We start from the raw sequence: 17,663 nt of genomic DNA, 5'->3' as shown, positions 1-17,663 counted from the left end.
AACCATTTGGTCTTGGGCAAATTTTCTTTAAAATCTGATCCCCCATTTCTTCAGGAGAGGCGAGATGGAATCAAGTTTCTGTACTTGTGAGATCCTCCTGGAAAAATAATGTGCCATTTTTACACTCATCCTCGCAAGGTGGAAGTTTCTTCTCTTTTTTTTATTCTGATTGATCTTTTTTCCTCCCTTTTTGTGGGTTCTGTTTCTGGGGGTGAAATTGGCCCAACTCTGCCCAGCTGGGCTCATTGTTGGTCTTGGTTTTAATTGGGAATTTGCCACAGCAGAAGTGGCTGAACCCTCAGGGCTGGGGCTGGGGATGGAAATGACCATTTTAAATTCAGAAATGCTGGTGCTGGTGGCATGTTCAGCCCCTTCAGTGTGTCAGGGAGAAATGAAAGTTCCCAGATCTCACTCCTTTGGAACCAAAAAGCATTTTCATACCTGAGAGCTGGGACTGTTCAGTGCAGATCTATTCTCATGCATATTGCTGGGCCTCCAAAGGCGTTGCCTTTTGAAATAGAGGAGGATAATCATGTGTTTGAAATCAGGAGATGCTCTCCTGCCACTTTAGAAATCTTGATTTATTTTTTTTTTCCCCCCATGTCAGGGAGTTTAACCCTTTGCAGGCCAGAATCACTCAGGGAATTTGTGCCCAGGGAAGCAGCAAAGCAGAGCTGTGGTAATTAAGAAGCAAATCCAAATGAACTCTGGCAGAGGAGTTCAGACATTTGTCTGAATCTCAGAAGAGTTATGATTGTTTTCAATGTCTTACCTTTTTCATATCTGGTACCACTTTAATCCAGTTCAGAGCTTTTTTCCTGCAACAAAAACTGTCTATTTATTTATCAACTTAAAGCCCAAAGAAGATATTCTCTGTTTCCCACAGACTGAGACAATAATGCAGAATATTTTCTGTTGTTTGGTACCATATGTGTTTTTAAAAGCACTGCAGATCATTTTTGTTCCATGCCAGCTCTGATATCTCTTCATGCCAAGCTTCTTGTGGGTTTCAGGAGTTCAGAGAAACGTGGAATCAGAATGGTTTGGGTTGGAAAAGACCTTAAATCTCATCCAGTTCCAACCCAGGGACCCTTCCACTATCCCAGGTTGCTCCAAGCCCTGTCCAGCCTGACCTTGGACACTTCCAGGGATCCAGGAGCAGCCACAGCTTCTCTGGGAATTCCATCCCAGGGCTTCATGGAACTGCTTCTGTTTCATCCCTTGGGAAATTCACCATTTTTTCACTCTTCTCACCATTTTCCACTGCCTCACTTCCAGCAGGCAAGGGAAGAGCAGTGGAACCATGCAGATACTGAGTGAATTCTCTGATGAATTCAGTACAAGGAGGCAGCACACAATTCATTATCCAGAGACGTCAGTTAAAATGTGCAATCTTCTCCTGTAACCATTTTATTCAGCAACTTGTGAGGGCGTGATTTTCAATGGTTATTTACTCATTTCTGGCACTCCTTGTCTGCCATGTGTGCATCCTACTTCCCTTTCTGGATCGGATTCCAGCTTTTAAGATGAGGAATCGTTGTTTTTCATATTGGGCAGCTCCTGTTTCACGTGGATTTGCTGTGCAGTGCAACAGCAAAATGCAGCTTCCAAAACTGAATATTAGGGGCTGTTCTGGGTTATACTGAAATAACTCCTGCATCAGTTTTCAGCAAACTCTGCTCTGTGGTGTTTGGGGCTGGATGTGTGTGGGGCTTTTTGGGATTACAACAATAATGGGAAGATTTTCCCTCTTTTTCTCTTTCCCATCTCCTGCTGATTTTGGGTTTCTGGAGCTTTGCATTCAGCAGGTGAGGCTGGAAGAGGACACAAAGAACCAAAAAAAGAACTTTCTGGAAGCTCTGGATTGTTTCGGAAGGGGAAGAGAGGAGGGAATTCTGCCTCTCTGCCTCTCCAAGGTGGGACCCCACCTGCAGAGCTGCCCCAGCCCTGGGACAGCAGCAGCAGCACCTGGAGCTGCTGGAGAGAGCCCAGAGGAACCCATGGAGCTGCTCCAGGGCTGGAGCCAGGCTGGGAGAGCTGGGAATGTTCCCCTGGAGCAGGGAAGGCTCCAGGCAGAGCTTCCAGCACATTGCAGGGCCTGCAGGGGCTCCAGGAGAGCTGCAGAGGGACTGGGGCCAAGGGCTGCAGGGACAGCACCCAGGGAATGGCTCCCACTGCCAGAGGGCAGGCATGGATGGCATCTTGGCAATGAGGAATTCCTGGCTGGGCTGGGATTGCCAGAGCAGCTGGGGCTGCCCCTGCATCCCTGCAGTGCCCAAGGCCAGGCTGGGCACTGGGGCTGGAGCACCTGGGATGGTGGGATTGGAATGGGATGGGGTTGGAGGTCCCTTCCCACCCAAACCATCCTGGGATTCTTGGATTTGGGACACTCAGAATCCATCCCGAGGGATTTTTATGGAAGTTGGGGATGGAAAAGGGAAGGGAGACCCTTCCTGGAGCCCTGAGATTCCCAGTGAAGCCCCCGGATCCCAAAATTCCTTCCTAAAGAGGAGTCGGGGTGGGGATGGATCCAATCCCAGGCTGGGAGAGCTGGGAATGGAGGGAATTCCCTGGGCGAGGGAGACTGGGGTGGGATTTTGGGAAGGGATTCCCAGAGCAGCTGGGGCTGCCCCTGATCCCTGCGATGGCCAAGGCCAGGCTGGACACTGGGGCTGGAGCAGCCTGGGACAGTGGGAGGTGTCCCTGCCATGGATGGGGTGAAATGAGATGGTCTTGAAGGTCCCTTCCAACTCAACCAATCCAACCCGACCCATCCTTTCATTCTTTTATGAAGAAAATCAGAGTTGTTTTGGAATGAAAGGAGAGCCCCAGTGTGAAATCAGAGCCTTTTTCAGGAAATGCCATTCCCTGTGTGCCAGAGCTCAGGAGCTCAGTCTGTCCTTACTCTGTGCAGTTCCCTGTAGCTGAAAGTGTTCCATTTGCTGTCTTTAAATGATAACTGTTGATATATTTTCTCCCATGTCCCTCTAATTCCACTGAACAGGTGGAGTATTTTTGACTTTACACTTCCAAACAATTCCTTGGCAGCCAAACGTGCCCTGTGAAACAAATCCAGCCCCACCTGTGTTGATTGCACCTCTCCAAGAGCTTCCATGAGCCTCCTTCCTTAGAAACTGAAGAGTTTCTGCTGCTCCTGCCACTGCAGTTTTTATAAACTTTCTTTAATTATATGTTTAAAATAATGTGCAGAACGCTGATGGTTTGAGAATCTCTTGTGGCTGAGCAGGCTGGAATTTTTCAGTGGGACCTCAACTGAGCAAAACAAAATAATTCTGTGTATAGGTGAGATGATTTATTGGATAATAGTAGAGGCTGGGCTTCCTTTTGTTAGAAAATCTGCAGAAATTGGGGTTTTTAAAAGGCCTTTTAAAAAGCAGTAAATGACCCTTTTAAATTCAGAAAACATCAGTGAATTTTTTTTCTTTCAATTGTTGCCGTGAACTGACAAGAGATTATTTCAGGTACTTGTAAAATTGAAAGAAAACTTCATGAAAAACTGAAAAAATCCTTACAAGACCTGTGCTTTCATATTGGAAAATCAAGTGCAAAGTGCTGTGTGTGTTTGTACCATGCAGCATGTGGGATGTATTTGAAGTGGGAGTTTTACCAGTGGTTGACAGAACAAGGATTTAGTGCCAGTGTTTGAGGGGACATTTGATGTCTTTTTACTGCAGTAATTGCTGCAATTAAAAGTTTGCAGACATGTGAACCTCTTTTTATGTGACTGAGTTTACTGGTAGTATTTTACTCCTCTTCTTGCCCAGGTTTAAAGAATTTCAAGACAAAATTAATGGGAAATTTCAGGGTGCAGGTGCCATAAACACAATTCCTGCTGGCAGGAATTCCTGGCCCTGCACAGGACAACCCCAAAAATCCCGCTCTGTGCCCGAGAGAGTTGTCCCTATTAGGTAATTCCAGATTTTATAGTAGCAAGAGGGATGTTTCTCCTGTAGCTGCCCAGATAAAAGATGTGGGAGCTTTTGAGAGTCACTTTTGTACTTGGAGGGAGAAAAAGGAGAAAAAAATATTGATTACATCAAGTTCATCCTCAATGCTCTCATGCTTTATAAAGCAAAATACAAAAATCCAAATTTACAAGTGTTTCCATATGTTATCAGAAGCTGGGGAATCAATACAGAGATGGAATTTATCCAGCTGGACCTGTTGCTGTGAGGAGGGAAGGAGAATTGCGAATGAAATGGTTGCGTTGGTGGCTTTTTGGAAAGAACTACGGTGTGGAATCCTTCTCTCGGCTGGGAGGTGTTGTTTGGGCATGGCACAAGTCTGCAACAGAGCATTTGTGGGTCTAAATTGTGGGGTCTTTGTAAATCTCAGTGTGGATTGGGTTGGGAGGGACCTTAAAGCTCATTTCCATGGCAGGGACAGCTCCCACCATCCCAGGGGGCTCCAAGCCACATCCTGCCTGGCCTGGGACACTTCCAGGGGTGAATCCCATCCTAAAAGACAAATTCCAGGATGGGTACAGGGGTTGGCAGACCCTTTATAACGCTACACAGGGAAATGCTGAATTCACAGATTTTACTCCAAGAAATGGCTGTGGTAGGGGGACAGTGTGTGTGACACAAAGTGAATTCATAAAAACAGCTAAAAGTCTGTTCAGGGAAAAAGAGGAATGTCTGGAGAAATGCAGGAGTGCAGCACAATGGAACACTTGGAATGGGAAGGAAAAATAAAAGTTACAGTGGAAAAAAGAATCACTGTAGGACAGAACATTCCCCAGTTATCAGGGTGCTCCCAGCCCCATCCTGCCTGGCCTGGGACATTTCCAGAGGTGAATCCCATCCTAAAAGACAAATTCCAGGATGGGTACAGGGGTTGGCAGAACCTCTGTAACCCTACACAGGGAAATGTTGAATTCACAGGTTTTACCCCAAGAAATGTGGTAGAGGGACAGTGTGTGTGACAGAAAGTGAATTCACAAAAATAGCTAAAAGTCTGGGAAAAAGGGGAATGCCTGGAGAAATGCAGGTGTGCAGCACAATGGAACACTTGGAATGGGAAGGAAAAATAAAGGTTACAGTGGGGAAAAAGTCTGTTTGTAGGACAGAACATCCCCCAAATAGCTGTAGGATGGCTGAAATGCAGAATAACAGCTCTGGCTTCAGGGATGTCCTGTGGGAAGGAGATGGAAATGGCCAATGGGAATAAACAAAACCCATGAGAAATGCAGGAATATGAGCCCAGGAAATGGTGGGAATAATCTTCAGAGATCACAGAACCCAGTTACAAATGAGGAAGGCTTGTAGGAGTCTGTGTTTGAATTATTTGGCCGCGTGTGTCAGCCAGCTGTAGGAATTTGGTGGGTTTTGCCTCACTGAGAGCAGTGCTGTGGTTTTTAAACTTCCAGATCAGTGTGTTTGGTGCTGATAATTCCTCTGTGTCATGCTTTCATTCTCCTAGCTCCTGGATTTACTCTGAGCAGGTCTTTAGGGAGAGCCCTGCTGCCTTAGTTGTGGCTGCTTTTCCTTCAGGATGCAGTTCCTGAGCTCAGTGGGTCTGCTGGGACCCACTCTTGGAAAACCACTGAAAACTTCTCCCTTTTCTTTGATTTAAACGTGCTCAGAGCTCGTTTCCTTTCTTGCTTCCCTAAATTTAAACTCATTAATTTCCCTAAATTAATTTTGAGCAGAGTTCTCCACCTAATCTGAGTGTAAAATGCAGTTTGCTTGGATCCAGGTGCTTATCACTCATCCAAACAAATACCTCCATTGGTTTTCATCAGGTTTTTTTATATCCTCGGCATTTTTGTTGTCCCAGTGCTGATTCCTCCTCCCTGCTCTCGCCTGGTGTTCAAAGCAGCTGCCAGAGACCATCCTTCAAGTCCTTTAGTTGCTTCAGCATCACCAAAACCTGTTATTGATCCATAGATTTTTACAGATTGGCTGTTGTTGCAGCAGCATCAGCTGTCAGTCACTTGGTATCAGATTTTCTGCCTTTTCTCGTGGCTGTTTTCACTTGGATCATGAACTTTGCACAGTGGAAAACCTGCTCTCCATATTCACTCCCTCTTTGCTCTCCTGCTGATCCCAACCATCAAAATATCACCTGACAGTGAGACCAAAATTCAGATTATTTGTGGCAACAATATTCAAAAAGTCCATTGCTCTGACCAAATTAAAGTGGTTTTGAATATCAAACTCATCCTATTTGGATACTGCAGCTCGTAATTCCCCAAAATGAGAATTTGATAGGATTGATCAAGCTGGTTCCTGAGGAAAGTTCCCACAAACACCAGCTCAAAAAAAAAAAAAAAACGCAGACAAAACTTTCTAAAGCAGTGAGAGAAACAGCAACAAGCCTGTGCCATGACATTGTTTCCAGGGTTGTTGGATTGAGAGAGACAGAATATTTTAGGATTTTTTTTTTCAGGAACTTTATTCATGGTCTGTCTCAGGCAGGCATGTGAGTGTTATTTGTGCTTTTCAAAAAATGGTAATCTTGCACTCATTATGGCCTGAGGCAGCCAATCTCAGGCAGCAGTGATGGGGGAGATCTAATAAACACAGCTCAACCCAGCTATTTTCCATTGATTTGGAAGAAGACAGAGCTAATCTGTGATTCTTTCTGTTGGGCTTCTGCCACAAGATGAATTTCACCTCCAGCTGCAGAGCAGATTGCACATCTACAAGCCAAAAGAGATTTTCACCCTGATAGCAGATCTGAATTTCCATATTTATGGAGTTGTTCTGACTGCAAGGGGCTTTGGGAGGTCCAAGCACCTGCTCAGAGCAGCTTGGTGAGGGCTTTGACAGGGGCATTTTTGGGGACCTCCAGGGCTGGAGATACCACAACTTCTTGTTATCCCTGTCCCTCAACTATCCTTGGAGGAAATTACTTTTTTGACCACTTTCACGGGATCTCTGCCTCCAAAAACTGGCCAAAACGAGTTGGTGGTTAAAGGGATTTCCCCAGATTTTCTCTGACTTTGAGACTTCCCCTTAAAATCGTGGCTGCTGTAGACCATGGAAGGGCTGCCCTGGACCCAGCACTGACTCTGCTGAAGTTTTCCCAAAAGGGCTTCATGGATGAGCTCAAATTGTCTTCCTTTGGATCTCCACCACCTCAGGACTTTGTGGGAGTGATCCATGCAGGATGAGCTGAGCAGTGCTGGAATGGAATGGAAGATTTTAACTGAGCTGACTTTGTGCTGCTGGAGCGAAGCTGAGTGTTTGGGAATGATCCATGCAGAATGGACAGCTCTGTCCATGGAATAAATCCATGAAATCCACTGGGATTTCTCTGGAAGTCACAGCCATTCCTGGATGGAACCCTGGGCTAGCAGGAGGTGTCCCTTGGAGGAAATTACTTTTCTGACCACTTTCACGGGATCTCTGCCTCCAAAAACTGGTCAAAATGAGTTGGAAACAAGTGGTGGTTGAAGGGATTTCCTCAGAATTTCTCTGGCTTTGAGACTTCCCCTTAAAATCGTGGCTGTTGTAGACCACGGAAGGGCTGCCCTGGACTCTGCTGAAGTTTTCCCAAAAGAGCTTCATGGATGAGCTCAAATTGTCTTCCTTTGCGTCTCCAGCACATCAGGACTTTGTGGGAGTGATCCATGCAGGATGAGCTGAGCAGTGCAGGGATGGAATGGAAGATTTTAACTGAGCTTTGAGCTGCTGGAGCAAAGCTGAGTGTTTGGGAATGATCCATGCAGAATGGACAGCTCTGTCCATGGAATAAAACACTTGGAATTGCCTGTTTTGTTTCCAAAACACTTTGGAATTCCAAACACTTGGAAGTCACAGCCATTCCTGGATGGGACCCTGGGCTAGCTGGAGATGTCCCAGCCCATGGCAAGAGATTGGAACTGGATCATCTTGAAGGTCCCTTCCATCCCAAACCATTCCAGGATTTTAGGATTTATGCTGATCCTGCTTTGCTTTGAGCTGTGATTCCCTGTGGTGTGGTTTTTGCTTTGCATAAGTGGCCCACTGGACCAGTATTTAAGAATTAATTCTATACAAGCAACCAGCACCAGGAATTTGAAATCCTCATTCCTGTGCTGCTGTCTGCACCTGGTGCCACCAACAGAAGGGAATTCCCAGCTTAGATTTCTTGGGCATCACCCCTGGCAGCAGCAATTCCCATTCCTGTGTGCCTCAGAGATGTACAACACTCATTTTGGGGGTGGTGGAGAAATAACCCCATTGGGAAAACATAATTTAAACCATGGGATAGTGACAGGGCTGAGGTGAAAAGAGAAATTGGGAATGGGAATGATCTAAATGAGGCTTCTCATCATCAGGAGGGGCCATAAATACACTTGTGCATTTTCAGGTGCATCTCTAAGCCTGAGCACATTTGTATTAACACCACTGCTACAATTACATGCAGATTAGCTGCTTGGCTGAATAGCTGTAAGAACTTGGAATAGATTTGTCCTTTTCACCAAGGTTTTCATTTTCTTTGGCAGCTCTGAGTGTTAACAAATTAGAGATCGATGTTCTAGCAGGGCAGAAAAGTGAAGTGAGCCACGGCTGGGGAGAAACTTCAGAGCCATTAATAGTTGCAGTTAAAGGCATTAGTTAGTGGTGCCTGAAAAACTGAGTTGGAAATTCAAAAGAAAAGGTCAGAAATCGCTCTCTTTTTCCCCATTTTCTGCTGATAACTGAGTTAAGGATTTTACCCTGCTTGCTGCACTCTGAATATCTTTGACATCTCTGAATATCACTGAAATCTTTGACAAAAACCCCTCATGGAATGCAGCAAACACTGATGGGAAGTGAATTTTCACTGATGGGAATTTCCATTCTGCAGGTTGCTCCTTTGTTTTGTGGAATCACAGATTGGTTTGGGTCCTTGAACTTCACCTCATTCCAACCTGCCACAGACAGGGACACCTCCCAGGTTTTTTTTTTTTGGGTGGGTCTGTGGCATTTTCAGCACCCTTGGATACTTTTTGGGTTTTATTTCTCTGTAGGAAAAGGTACTTGGGTGGTTTTGGGTGTCCCAAATCCTCCCTTGAGTCTGTGGCAGTTCAGGCATTTCTTCTGTCACAGGCACAGCCTGGTCCTGACCCAGCTTCTTCCAGGACACAACAGACAGCTTCAAAACTCAGAAGTTTTGAAATTCCAAAACTTCACCTGGAAGTTTTCTAAAGGCAGAAGAGAGGGAATTGCACTTGAGTTTGAAATAGGGAGCTCTAGGCAAGCACCACCAAAATCCTGATAATTGCCTAAATCTCATCTTCCTTATCTGGGTGTCCTCTGTAGGCTCAGTCCCAGGCTCCTTCCTTTGCTTTTTTATTTTCTGTGGGGCTTCTCTTTCAGTTTGAATTCCCTCTCCCTGCCTTGCAGCCACTTCTCCCACTTGTTGCACATAAAGAAGTTCTCCTGTGCTGTAAAAGCTCATCCCCTGCTCTGTCCATTCATCTTTAGTCCCTGAGTTGTCCTGAATTGTGGTGGGAGGGATTTGTTGGGTCCTTCCCCAAAGGCCCCTTTGATGCTGTAGTTCAGGATTGGAAAACTGGTTTGCTTTGGGCAGTGACCATTTTTTTTCTGCAGACATGCTCCATTTGGAGAGATTCCATAAAAACCTGATTTTCAGCCCTGTGGCAGATCCAGAGAACTTTCCCCAGTGAGGCCAGTGAGTCCCCTCATTAAAAAGGAGCTCATAATAAGGTTTAAAAACAAGAATAAAAGTCTTAGATGTTATTTAGCATCTCTGAATGCGGATTTGGACATCCTTAGTTTCATCTCTGGAATAAAAACTGCACCAATTGACTGACTAGAGCAGCTGGATCAAATGAGAGCAGTCAGAACTTGTAGAAAGAATAACTTATCTAAAAATTCAAGCACAGGCCTGATGTGCTGACATTTCAGAAGAAATTCCCTCATCCATAGATCATTTGGAGGCAGAATGAAGATGCAGTGTTACTTGGGAAGCTGTCTGATGTTAAATGCTTGGTTTTCCATAGCTTATTAAAATCAATTCAGGCACAAATAGAGGCTTTAAACTCAAATGAAAATGCCATTGGAATGGTCATATTTATAAAGCTGTAATTTAATGTAATTTGGAACTGGGGTGGAGGCACAAAGCAGCTGATGGTTTTATTCTTTTTTTGTTTTTTTTTATCTTCCCTAATTCCTTTTCTCCTCGCTCACTTGGTGGCAGTTCCAAAGATGAAACATGACTGGAGGTTTTCAAGTTTATTTCTTCTAATCTTGCCTTTTTCTCTGTAGTCCAGAGGAATCCATGGAGCTGCTCCAGGGCTGGAGCCAGGCTGGGAGAGCTGGGAATGTTCCCCTGGAGCAGGGAAGGCTCCAGGGAGAGCTTCCAGCACATTGCAGGGCCTGCAGGGGCTCCAGGAGAGCTGCAGAGGGACTGGGGCCAAGGCCTGCAGGGACAGCACCCAGGGAATGGCTCCCACTGCCAGAGGGCAGGCATGGATGGCATCTTGGCAATGAGGAATTCCTGGCTGGGCTGGGATTGCCAGAGCAGCTGGGGCTGCCCCTGCATCCCTGCGATGCCCAAGGCCAAGGATGGGGCTTGGAGCAGCCTGGTCAATCTTGAGTTTGGACTAAAAATACTTGAAACAATTTCCTTGTGCCTTTGGAAATCTCTTTTAAGGCCGTTCAGATCTCAGGCTCTGTGTCAACAGGATGATTAAAACAAAATGCTCCCTATTATCCACAAATGGCTTTGTTAAAGATCCCGAGATGAAATGGCCACAAGTACAATTAAGGGAGAAAAGGAGCTTAACTGCAGCAGAAATGGATTTAAAAGAGGCACAGCAAACTTCCCAATTTGCCATTCAGGGAACAGGATAATCTTTGCCTGCCGATGCTTTGAGTCTTTTCGTGGGGGAGGATGAGAAGGAGAGAGAAGTCTTTAAATTAAAAATTCTCCCCTGCTTCTCAAAGGTGCCAAACAGCCCAAGCCCTTGGTTCCTTTGGTGGGTGGAGCAGGTGCTGAGCTGAGCTGGAGTCAAGCTGGGCTCATTTTTGTCTTTCCCAGCACTGACTTGAAGCAAAGGGCAGATTTGTCTCTTTTGTATGCAAGTCAAAAGTCTTTTTTTCTTTGTCCAATCAACTGTTAAGTACGTAACTATTAAATTTAATTTAAAAAAAATTAAATAGATTGCATGAATGTTCCTCTCCTAATGAATCTCTTCAGGGCTTTAAGGGCTTAAAAGGAAGAATTCAATGCCAAAATCAGTCGTGGTCTGTCTGTAGTAAAAAAACAGTTTCACCACATTTTTTATAAAATAGTGCATATAGGTGAAGCATCTCTGGTGAAATTAAATGAGGGATCTCAAGTTCTCCTGGTTCTTTTGATAATCTTTTATCAGCTTGGATGACACAGGATCTCTCAGAACTTTCCCTGCTTGCAAATCTGAAGATTCTCAGCCCCGAGTGAAACGTGTACTTGTGCTTTGAGTTCCTCCATGCAGACAAAACAGTGACCTTCTGAGGGGCTCCAGGGATTTATTTTCTCACACAAACCTTTGAAATCAGAGCTCTTGAGAGAAATAATTCTACTCTTACTCCTCCAGCTTTAGGAAGCTTCTGCTTCCACTTTTGCTCAGGGAAATTTATTTCAGCGCCAAACGTGGTGAAAACATTTTCACCTGTGGCCACATCTCATTTTTCTCCTCCCGACTTATGGCATTATTTATATTTTCCGTGGCTCTGTGTTTGTATCAGGGCAAACTGGATGGATTTAAAAGTGAAATTGAAATTCTCTTTAACTTCTCATTCAGCCTCTGTTTCTTTCAGTTCACTTTGGGTAAAAAGGCACCATGTGTTACTTATTTTTACTGCAATATCTTCATTATCTTTGGCCCAAAACTGCTGGATTTGGGGTTGAAGGGGACTTTAAACTCATCCAGGGCCACCCCTGCTATGGCTGGGACACCTCCCACTGTCCCAGGCTGCTCCAAGCCCTGTCCAAGCTTGTACAGGTGGGAAGTGAATTTCCATTCTGCAGGTTGCTCGTTCGTTTTGTGGAATCACAGATTGGTTTAATAATAAACCAATAATAAATGTCTGCCTTTATCTGGAGATGAGGAAATGATGCTACAGCCCCATTTTTAATCTGTATTTAGGGAAATGACCACTGCACTTTTATCTGGAGGATTAGGGAGGACTTGGAAAACGGAACCTCATCTCTGGGTTACGGAGAGTTTATCTCTAAAAGAGAATCTGAGTGAGTTTCGATAGCAGACCTGAGCCAACAAACAGCACACTTCAGCTGAGATAACAAATGATTTCTTGGTAGCTTGTAGGATTAAAACTTCTGGGCATAGAGAGCAGCTCAGTTGATCACTTGAACTGCAATTAAAAAGCAGAACAAGTACACCCCGAATATTGTTTTTATGTCAGAAATGCTCCTTCATGCTTGAAAATGAGAAAAAATTGCAATCGATCCTTACAACTGTTGTGTTCATCTTTATTGACTGGCCCAAAGAAAGATAAATGGCAGCCTAAATAAGGTTCCAGTCTGTGCTGGCCTGGGAGGGGACGGGGGGTGATGGAGAACCATTCATCATCTCAGCCCTGCCCCGGCCACGCTCGTCCTGCTGTGGGCTCGTCCTGATGCCTTGAGAGTCTGAGCTAGGACAGGGCTAGACAGAGTTAAAGAATAAAGCAGGGATTTATTAAAAGGATCTCCTCACTTGTGGTGTTTGTGAGGGTCCCCAGGACAAGGTGAGAGATGAGAATTTGACTACAAGTTCTCAGAAGGCTGATTTATTATTATATTATACTATATGTTATATATTACGTATTATATATAATATATCATATAATTTATAACATAGCATATTATATATTTTATATATTAAATTATATTATAGAATGCTATACTAAAACTATACTAAAGAAAGAGAAAGGATGCATCAGAAAGCTTAACAAGAATGAATAATAAAACTCATGACTGACTCAGAGTCTGACACAGCTGATGGTGATTGGCCATTAATTAAAAACAATTCACATGTTTGCATAAACAATCTCCAGACCACATTCCAGAGGAGCAAAACATGGAGAAGCTGAGGCTTCTCCTCTTCCCAGGAGAAGAAATCCTGGCGAAGGGATTTTTCAGAAAATGTCATGATGACACTCAATGGATTCACCTTGGGCAGCACAAGAGCCCAGCCAGGGCTGCACCCAAGATGAACCAAAATGGCCCCAAAATGCACGAGCGCTCCCGGGGTCTCTCCCTGGGATCAGTTCTGCTCCATTTGCATCTTGCAGTTCATTGTCCCATTCCAGCTTTAGCCCCTGCAGTCCCACCCTGCTTGTTTTTCTCTCTCCAGCCCACGGGGTTTGTGCTCCTGGGCTGAGATTTGGGTCATTTGTCCTTGGTGCCCAGCTGGAGCAGGAATTGTTTTGTCTCCCTGCTCTGTGCACAGAGCTCACCATCCCATAATATGAAGCTCAGAACCGCACACTAAAGCAGCACAGAATGTGAAAAATAGAAAAGCCAAACCTGAGGCATCACTGGGAACCTGCTAAAGCAAAATGTTGGTGCCCAGTGGTGTCCCCAGGAGCTGTGAAGGTGAGGATGAGCCAGGTGGGCACTTCCTGCCTCCACTTTAAGCTTTAACTCTGACTCTTTTGTCTGTGGATTCAGGGAATTGAGCAGGGAGAGATTTGAGATGCTGAACCTTGTTGAATTATCCTGGATTTCATCAGAGCATATTTGTTGGCTTTTTTAGCACCCTTCTGCTCCTTTCCCCTCACCTTGGCCTTTGTTTCACCCTCTCTGGAAGATCTGAGTTATGTGTCAAGCCCTTCTGGTTGGTCCTGTGCTGAGGAACTGGGGCTCATTTTAATCAAGCCTGAACTGTCATTCTGGTCCCATGCCATGCCATGGATCCCATCCCATCCCATAGATCCAATCCCATCCAGCAGTTCCCATCCCATAGATCCCATCCTATCCCATCTCATGGATCCCATCCCATCTCTTGGATCCCATCCCACAGATCCCATCCCATCTCATGGACCCCATCCCACAGATCCCATCCCACAGATCCCATCCCATCCGACAGATCCCATCCCATCCCATCTCATCCGCAGCCATCCCATCTCATGGGACCCCATCCCACACATCCCATCCCACAGATCCCATCCTATCCCATCAGATCCCATCCCACACATGCCACCCCACAGATCCCATCCCGTCCCCCTGGGCCTGCCTGGGGTTGCTGAGTGCCAGGGGGTCACTGGTGTGAGGAGAATTTCACTTTCATTTGCTCTCTGGACACCAATGATTTATGAAAAAATAAATGAGGGTGCGTGGCAAGCTGGGTTTGAGTGCAAATGAGTGATGAGGAGTGGGGCTGGCACTGGGGAGTGCAGCACAGCTCTCTGCTCCTGCTGATCCAGGCCTGACCTTTGCCTGCAGTGCCTCTTACCCAATTTGTTATCATTTGTGAGAAAATATTAGCCCTGCACTACAATTTTACCCCTGTCTGGAGCTGGCATTTTATTCACTGATTTTGGTACATTTTAAGATTATTGTTCACAGGGAAGAAGCTTGGAAGATGAAATCTTTTAGTGGGAAGGAAATATGTTTTTCTTTGCAATTTTTTGTAGTTGGTGTTGCCTGTTTTGGAATTTCAGGAAGTGTTTTGGCAGGAGTGAGACCTGCACTGCTTATAAAATGATAAATATTCCTTAGGATGTGTTTACTCACCCAGTGACCACAGACCTGTGTCATCTGTGACTTTTATGGAAGAGTGATGTCTTCACTTACAGCCTTTCCCATTTTTCCCCCCCTAAAAATGTTTTCATCATATTGCTTTTCCATACATCAATGTCTGAAGCTAAACTGCTTTATTTTACCCAAAATTAAAATTGGAATGATGATTCCCATGGACTGGATGGTGGCATCCATGTGTGTTATGGGATCATGGAATGGTTTGGGTTGGGAGGGACCTTAAAGCCCATCCAGTGCCACCCCTGCCATGGCAGGGACACCTCCCACCGTCCCAGGCTGCTCCAAACCCTTCCTTGGCCATTGCAGGGATGCAGGGGCAGCCCCAGCTGCTCTGGCAATCCCAGCCCAGCCAGGAATTCCTCATTGCCAAGATGCCATCCATGCCTGCCCTCTGGCAGTGGGAGCCATTCCCTGGGTGCTGTCCCTGCAGGCCTTGGCCCCAGTCCCTCTGCAGCTCTCCTGGAGCTCTCTCTGAGCTCTCCCAGAACATTTTCCACTCCAGGCTGAGCAATCCCAGCTCCCTCAGGCTGACACAAGTTAAATATTTGGATGATGCCAAATCAATATTGAGGCATCAGTAACTCCAAAGCACAGGATAAAGTCCAGGTTGTTAAAAGAAGGGTTCAGCTGGTTTTGATGCAATCCCACAGTGTGGGATTGTCAGGGTTTTGTTGCCACGTTAACATCACTCCCTGGGATGCCCATGACTCAAAGCCACACCAGAATTCTTGCAAGTGCTAGCACAACCTTTTTGCTCCCCACACCCTGTTACCAGCAGCACTCCCAGGAAAATTATTCCAGAGGAGTTTGGAGCTGCTCAAACTTTGCTTTCTCCCTCCAGCTGGGCAGCCAGGTGCCTTGGTTATTACAGCTGAGGTCCAGCTGTGCCCAGGCTATAAAAACCTCCTGAAAAATGCCACCTCTGTGTTATTGAAACGTGGAGCAAAACAACGTCCTAGTGATTTATCTCAGCCTGCAGGATCACAGAATTCTTTAGGCTGGAAAAGACCTTAAAGGTCATCAAATCCAACCATTCTAAAAAGACCTTAAAGGCCATCAAATCCAACCCAGCCCTGCCAAGGCCACCACTGAGCTGTGTCCCCAAGTGCCACCGCCACAGGGCTTTAAATCCCTCCAGGGATGGGGACTCCACCTCTGCAGCTGTTCCTAAGCCTGACCAACCTTTCCATGAAGGAATTTTCTCAAATCAAAGCTGAGCCTTCCCTGGCACAGCATTTTCACACCTAGAAAACTTCTGTGGCTTGGTGAGCATCTCTCAGCTGTACTTTGGAATGATTTTGTAGAAGTCAAAGCCATCCCTGGGTTTAGGGGAGATGAAAATCTTTTCTGAAGCTGCCTGGCTTTAAATATTGAAATTAGCAACTGATGGAAGCAATCTGGGAGTTTGGAAGATTCCAGTAAATACTCAGAGAGGCGTTTTCAAGGCAAAGAGCAGAAGGGAAATTCCAGCCTTTGTTAATTTATTGTGGGATTTTGAAGCTTGGCTCAAGTGCCACCTGTGAGGCAGGGGGGAGATGTGTGTGAGGAACACAAACAGGGCACTGCAGAGAAGTCCGGAATCACTATTTGGATTTCAATTTCTAATGAAGAAGTTGCAAAGACTCCAGGAGCACCTTGTGCTAAATATGGGATTCTTGCCTCATGTCTTTGTAGAGTTTCTTCCCCAAGAGCCATTCCTTTTGCATAATCAAGACACTCTTACTAAAAAAAAAAAAAACACAAACCAAAAACCAGCCCAAAAAGGCCCAAAAAGAGTGATTTCTGAAACTCTGTCATTTTATGGTTAAGTTTTGACAGTTTTTTGAAACACTTAAATCCAAAATCAGCTTTATTGATTAGATATTATAAATGATACTAACTGAAATCTGTATTTATTCTGTTTTTCCTTTTTTTTTCCAGAGTGCCCAGTTCTACAAAGTCACCACTGAGCAATACCAAAAAGCTGCTGATGAAGTCTCAGCTCGCTTCAAGTGAGTCCCTCCTCCTGTTTTTTCCTGGCAGCTGGCTGAGTTCTTACCCCATTAAAATGCACAATCATTCCCCTTTCCTCCCTCACAGATCCTATCAGGCCCCCTGGCTGTTGAAAGGAGGGGATTTGGGAGAATTTGGAGGCCAATGTATAGGAACCATAAGCTGCAGAGAAATGGGATGCACACTTTTGTATACATTCATTAATTTCTCGTTGATAAGAAGCATGAATTGTTCTAAAAATAGATTTGATGGAGCACCAAAAATGAGGTTCCAACTTTGCATCACAATGGCACCATGGGAAGGATTTAAATGAGGAATTTCACTCTGCCCTCAACAGTGAAGGTCAGATTAAATAATTTTTATTAGTGCTGAAGAAAGTGAAGTGAAGATCTGGTAATTGATGGATCAAAGTGACAGTGACCCTTGGCCTTGGACCTTCCCTTTGGGCTGCTTCATCCCTCAGGCTCCAGGGCCCATTTATCATTTTAGTGAGGACACAGAACTTTTTACAACCTCAATTCTCTCCTCTAACCAAGAAATGCTGCAGAAAAATGAATTATTCTGCCACGATTTTTGTAGATTTGTGCAGGGATTTTCTTCTGGTTTGTGTTTTGTTTTGGTTTTTGATGAGCAGGAAGAGAAAAATCCTTTCTGAGCTGCTGATAATGATACAAACATAATTTTAAAGTAGAAGAAAAACTCATTTTATCTCTTAACAGCAGGAATTGTTGAATATTCTTGGGTATATATATAAAAATTTTGTAGTGTTTAATGGTCAGAGTATATTGAGCACTAAATTCATCTGTCCCTTAAACAGGATGACCATTGATCAATGTCTGATTAAAACATAATTTGGAGGGTTTTCCATCATGTCCGGAAATCCAGGAAGGTTGGGATGAAATTCCCACCTGGGTGTCTCCTTCCTCTGTTACAGGGGGATATTTTCAGCTTTCTAAATCAAATTATTT

General features: G+C 44.9%; 1 protein-coding gene across 3 annotated transcripts in view; it reads left to right on the top strand.

The window, feature by feature from the left end:
• Positions 1–17,663, top strand: part of CHCHD3 (coiled-coil-helix-coiled-coil-helix domain containing 3) — a 142,557-nt gene that overhangs the window by 97,980 nt on the left and 26,914 nt on the right. For 2 of the 3 annotated variants that reach the window (XM_030960083.1, XM_030960082.1), the window contains one exon: positions 16,624–16,694. In XM_030960083.1, coding sequence (XP_030815943.1) covers positions 16,624–16,694 — 71 coding nt within the window. Of the gene's footprint in view, positions 1–16,623; positions 16,699–17,663 lie in introns of all 3 variants that reach the window. The other variant, XM_030960084.1, reaches the window with a different exon arrangement.

Source organism: Camarhynchus parvulus, chromosome 1A (genome assembly GCF_901933205.1).
Source record: "Camarhynchus parvulus chromosome 1A, STF_HiC, whole genome shotgun sequence".
NCBI classification, from domain to species: domain Eukaryota; kingdom Metazoa; phylum Chordata; class Aves; order Passeriformes; family Thraupidae; genus Camarhynchus; species Camarhynchus parvulus.
The sequence above is the reverse complement of the archived record's forward strand: the minus strand, read 5'-3'. Positions and strand labels throughout refer to the sequence as shown.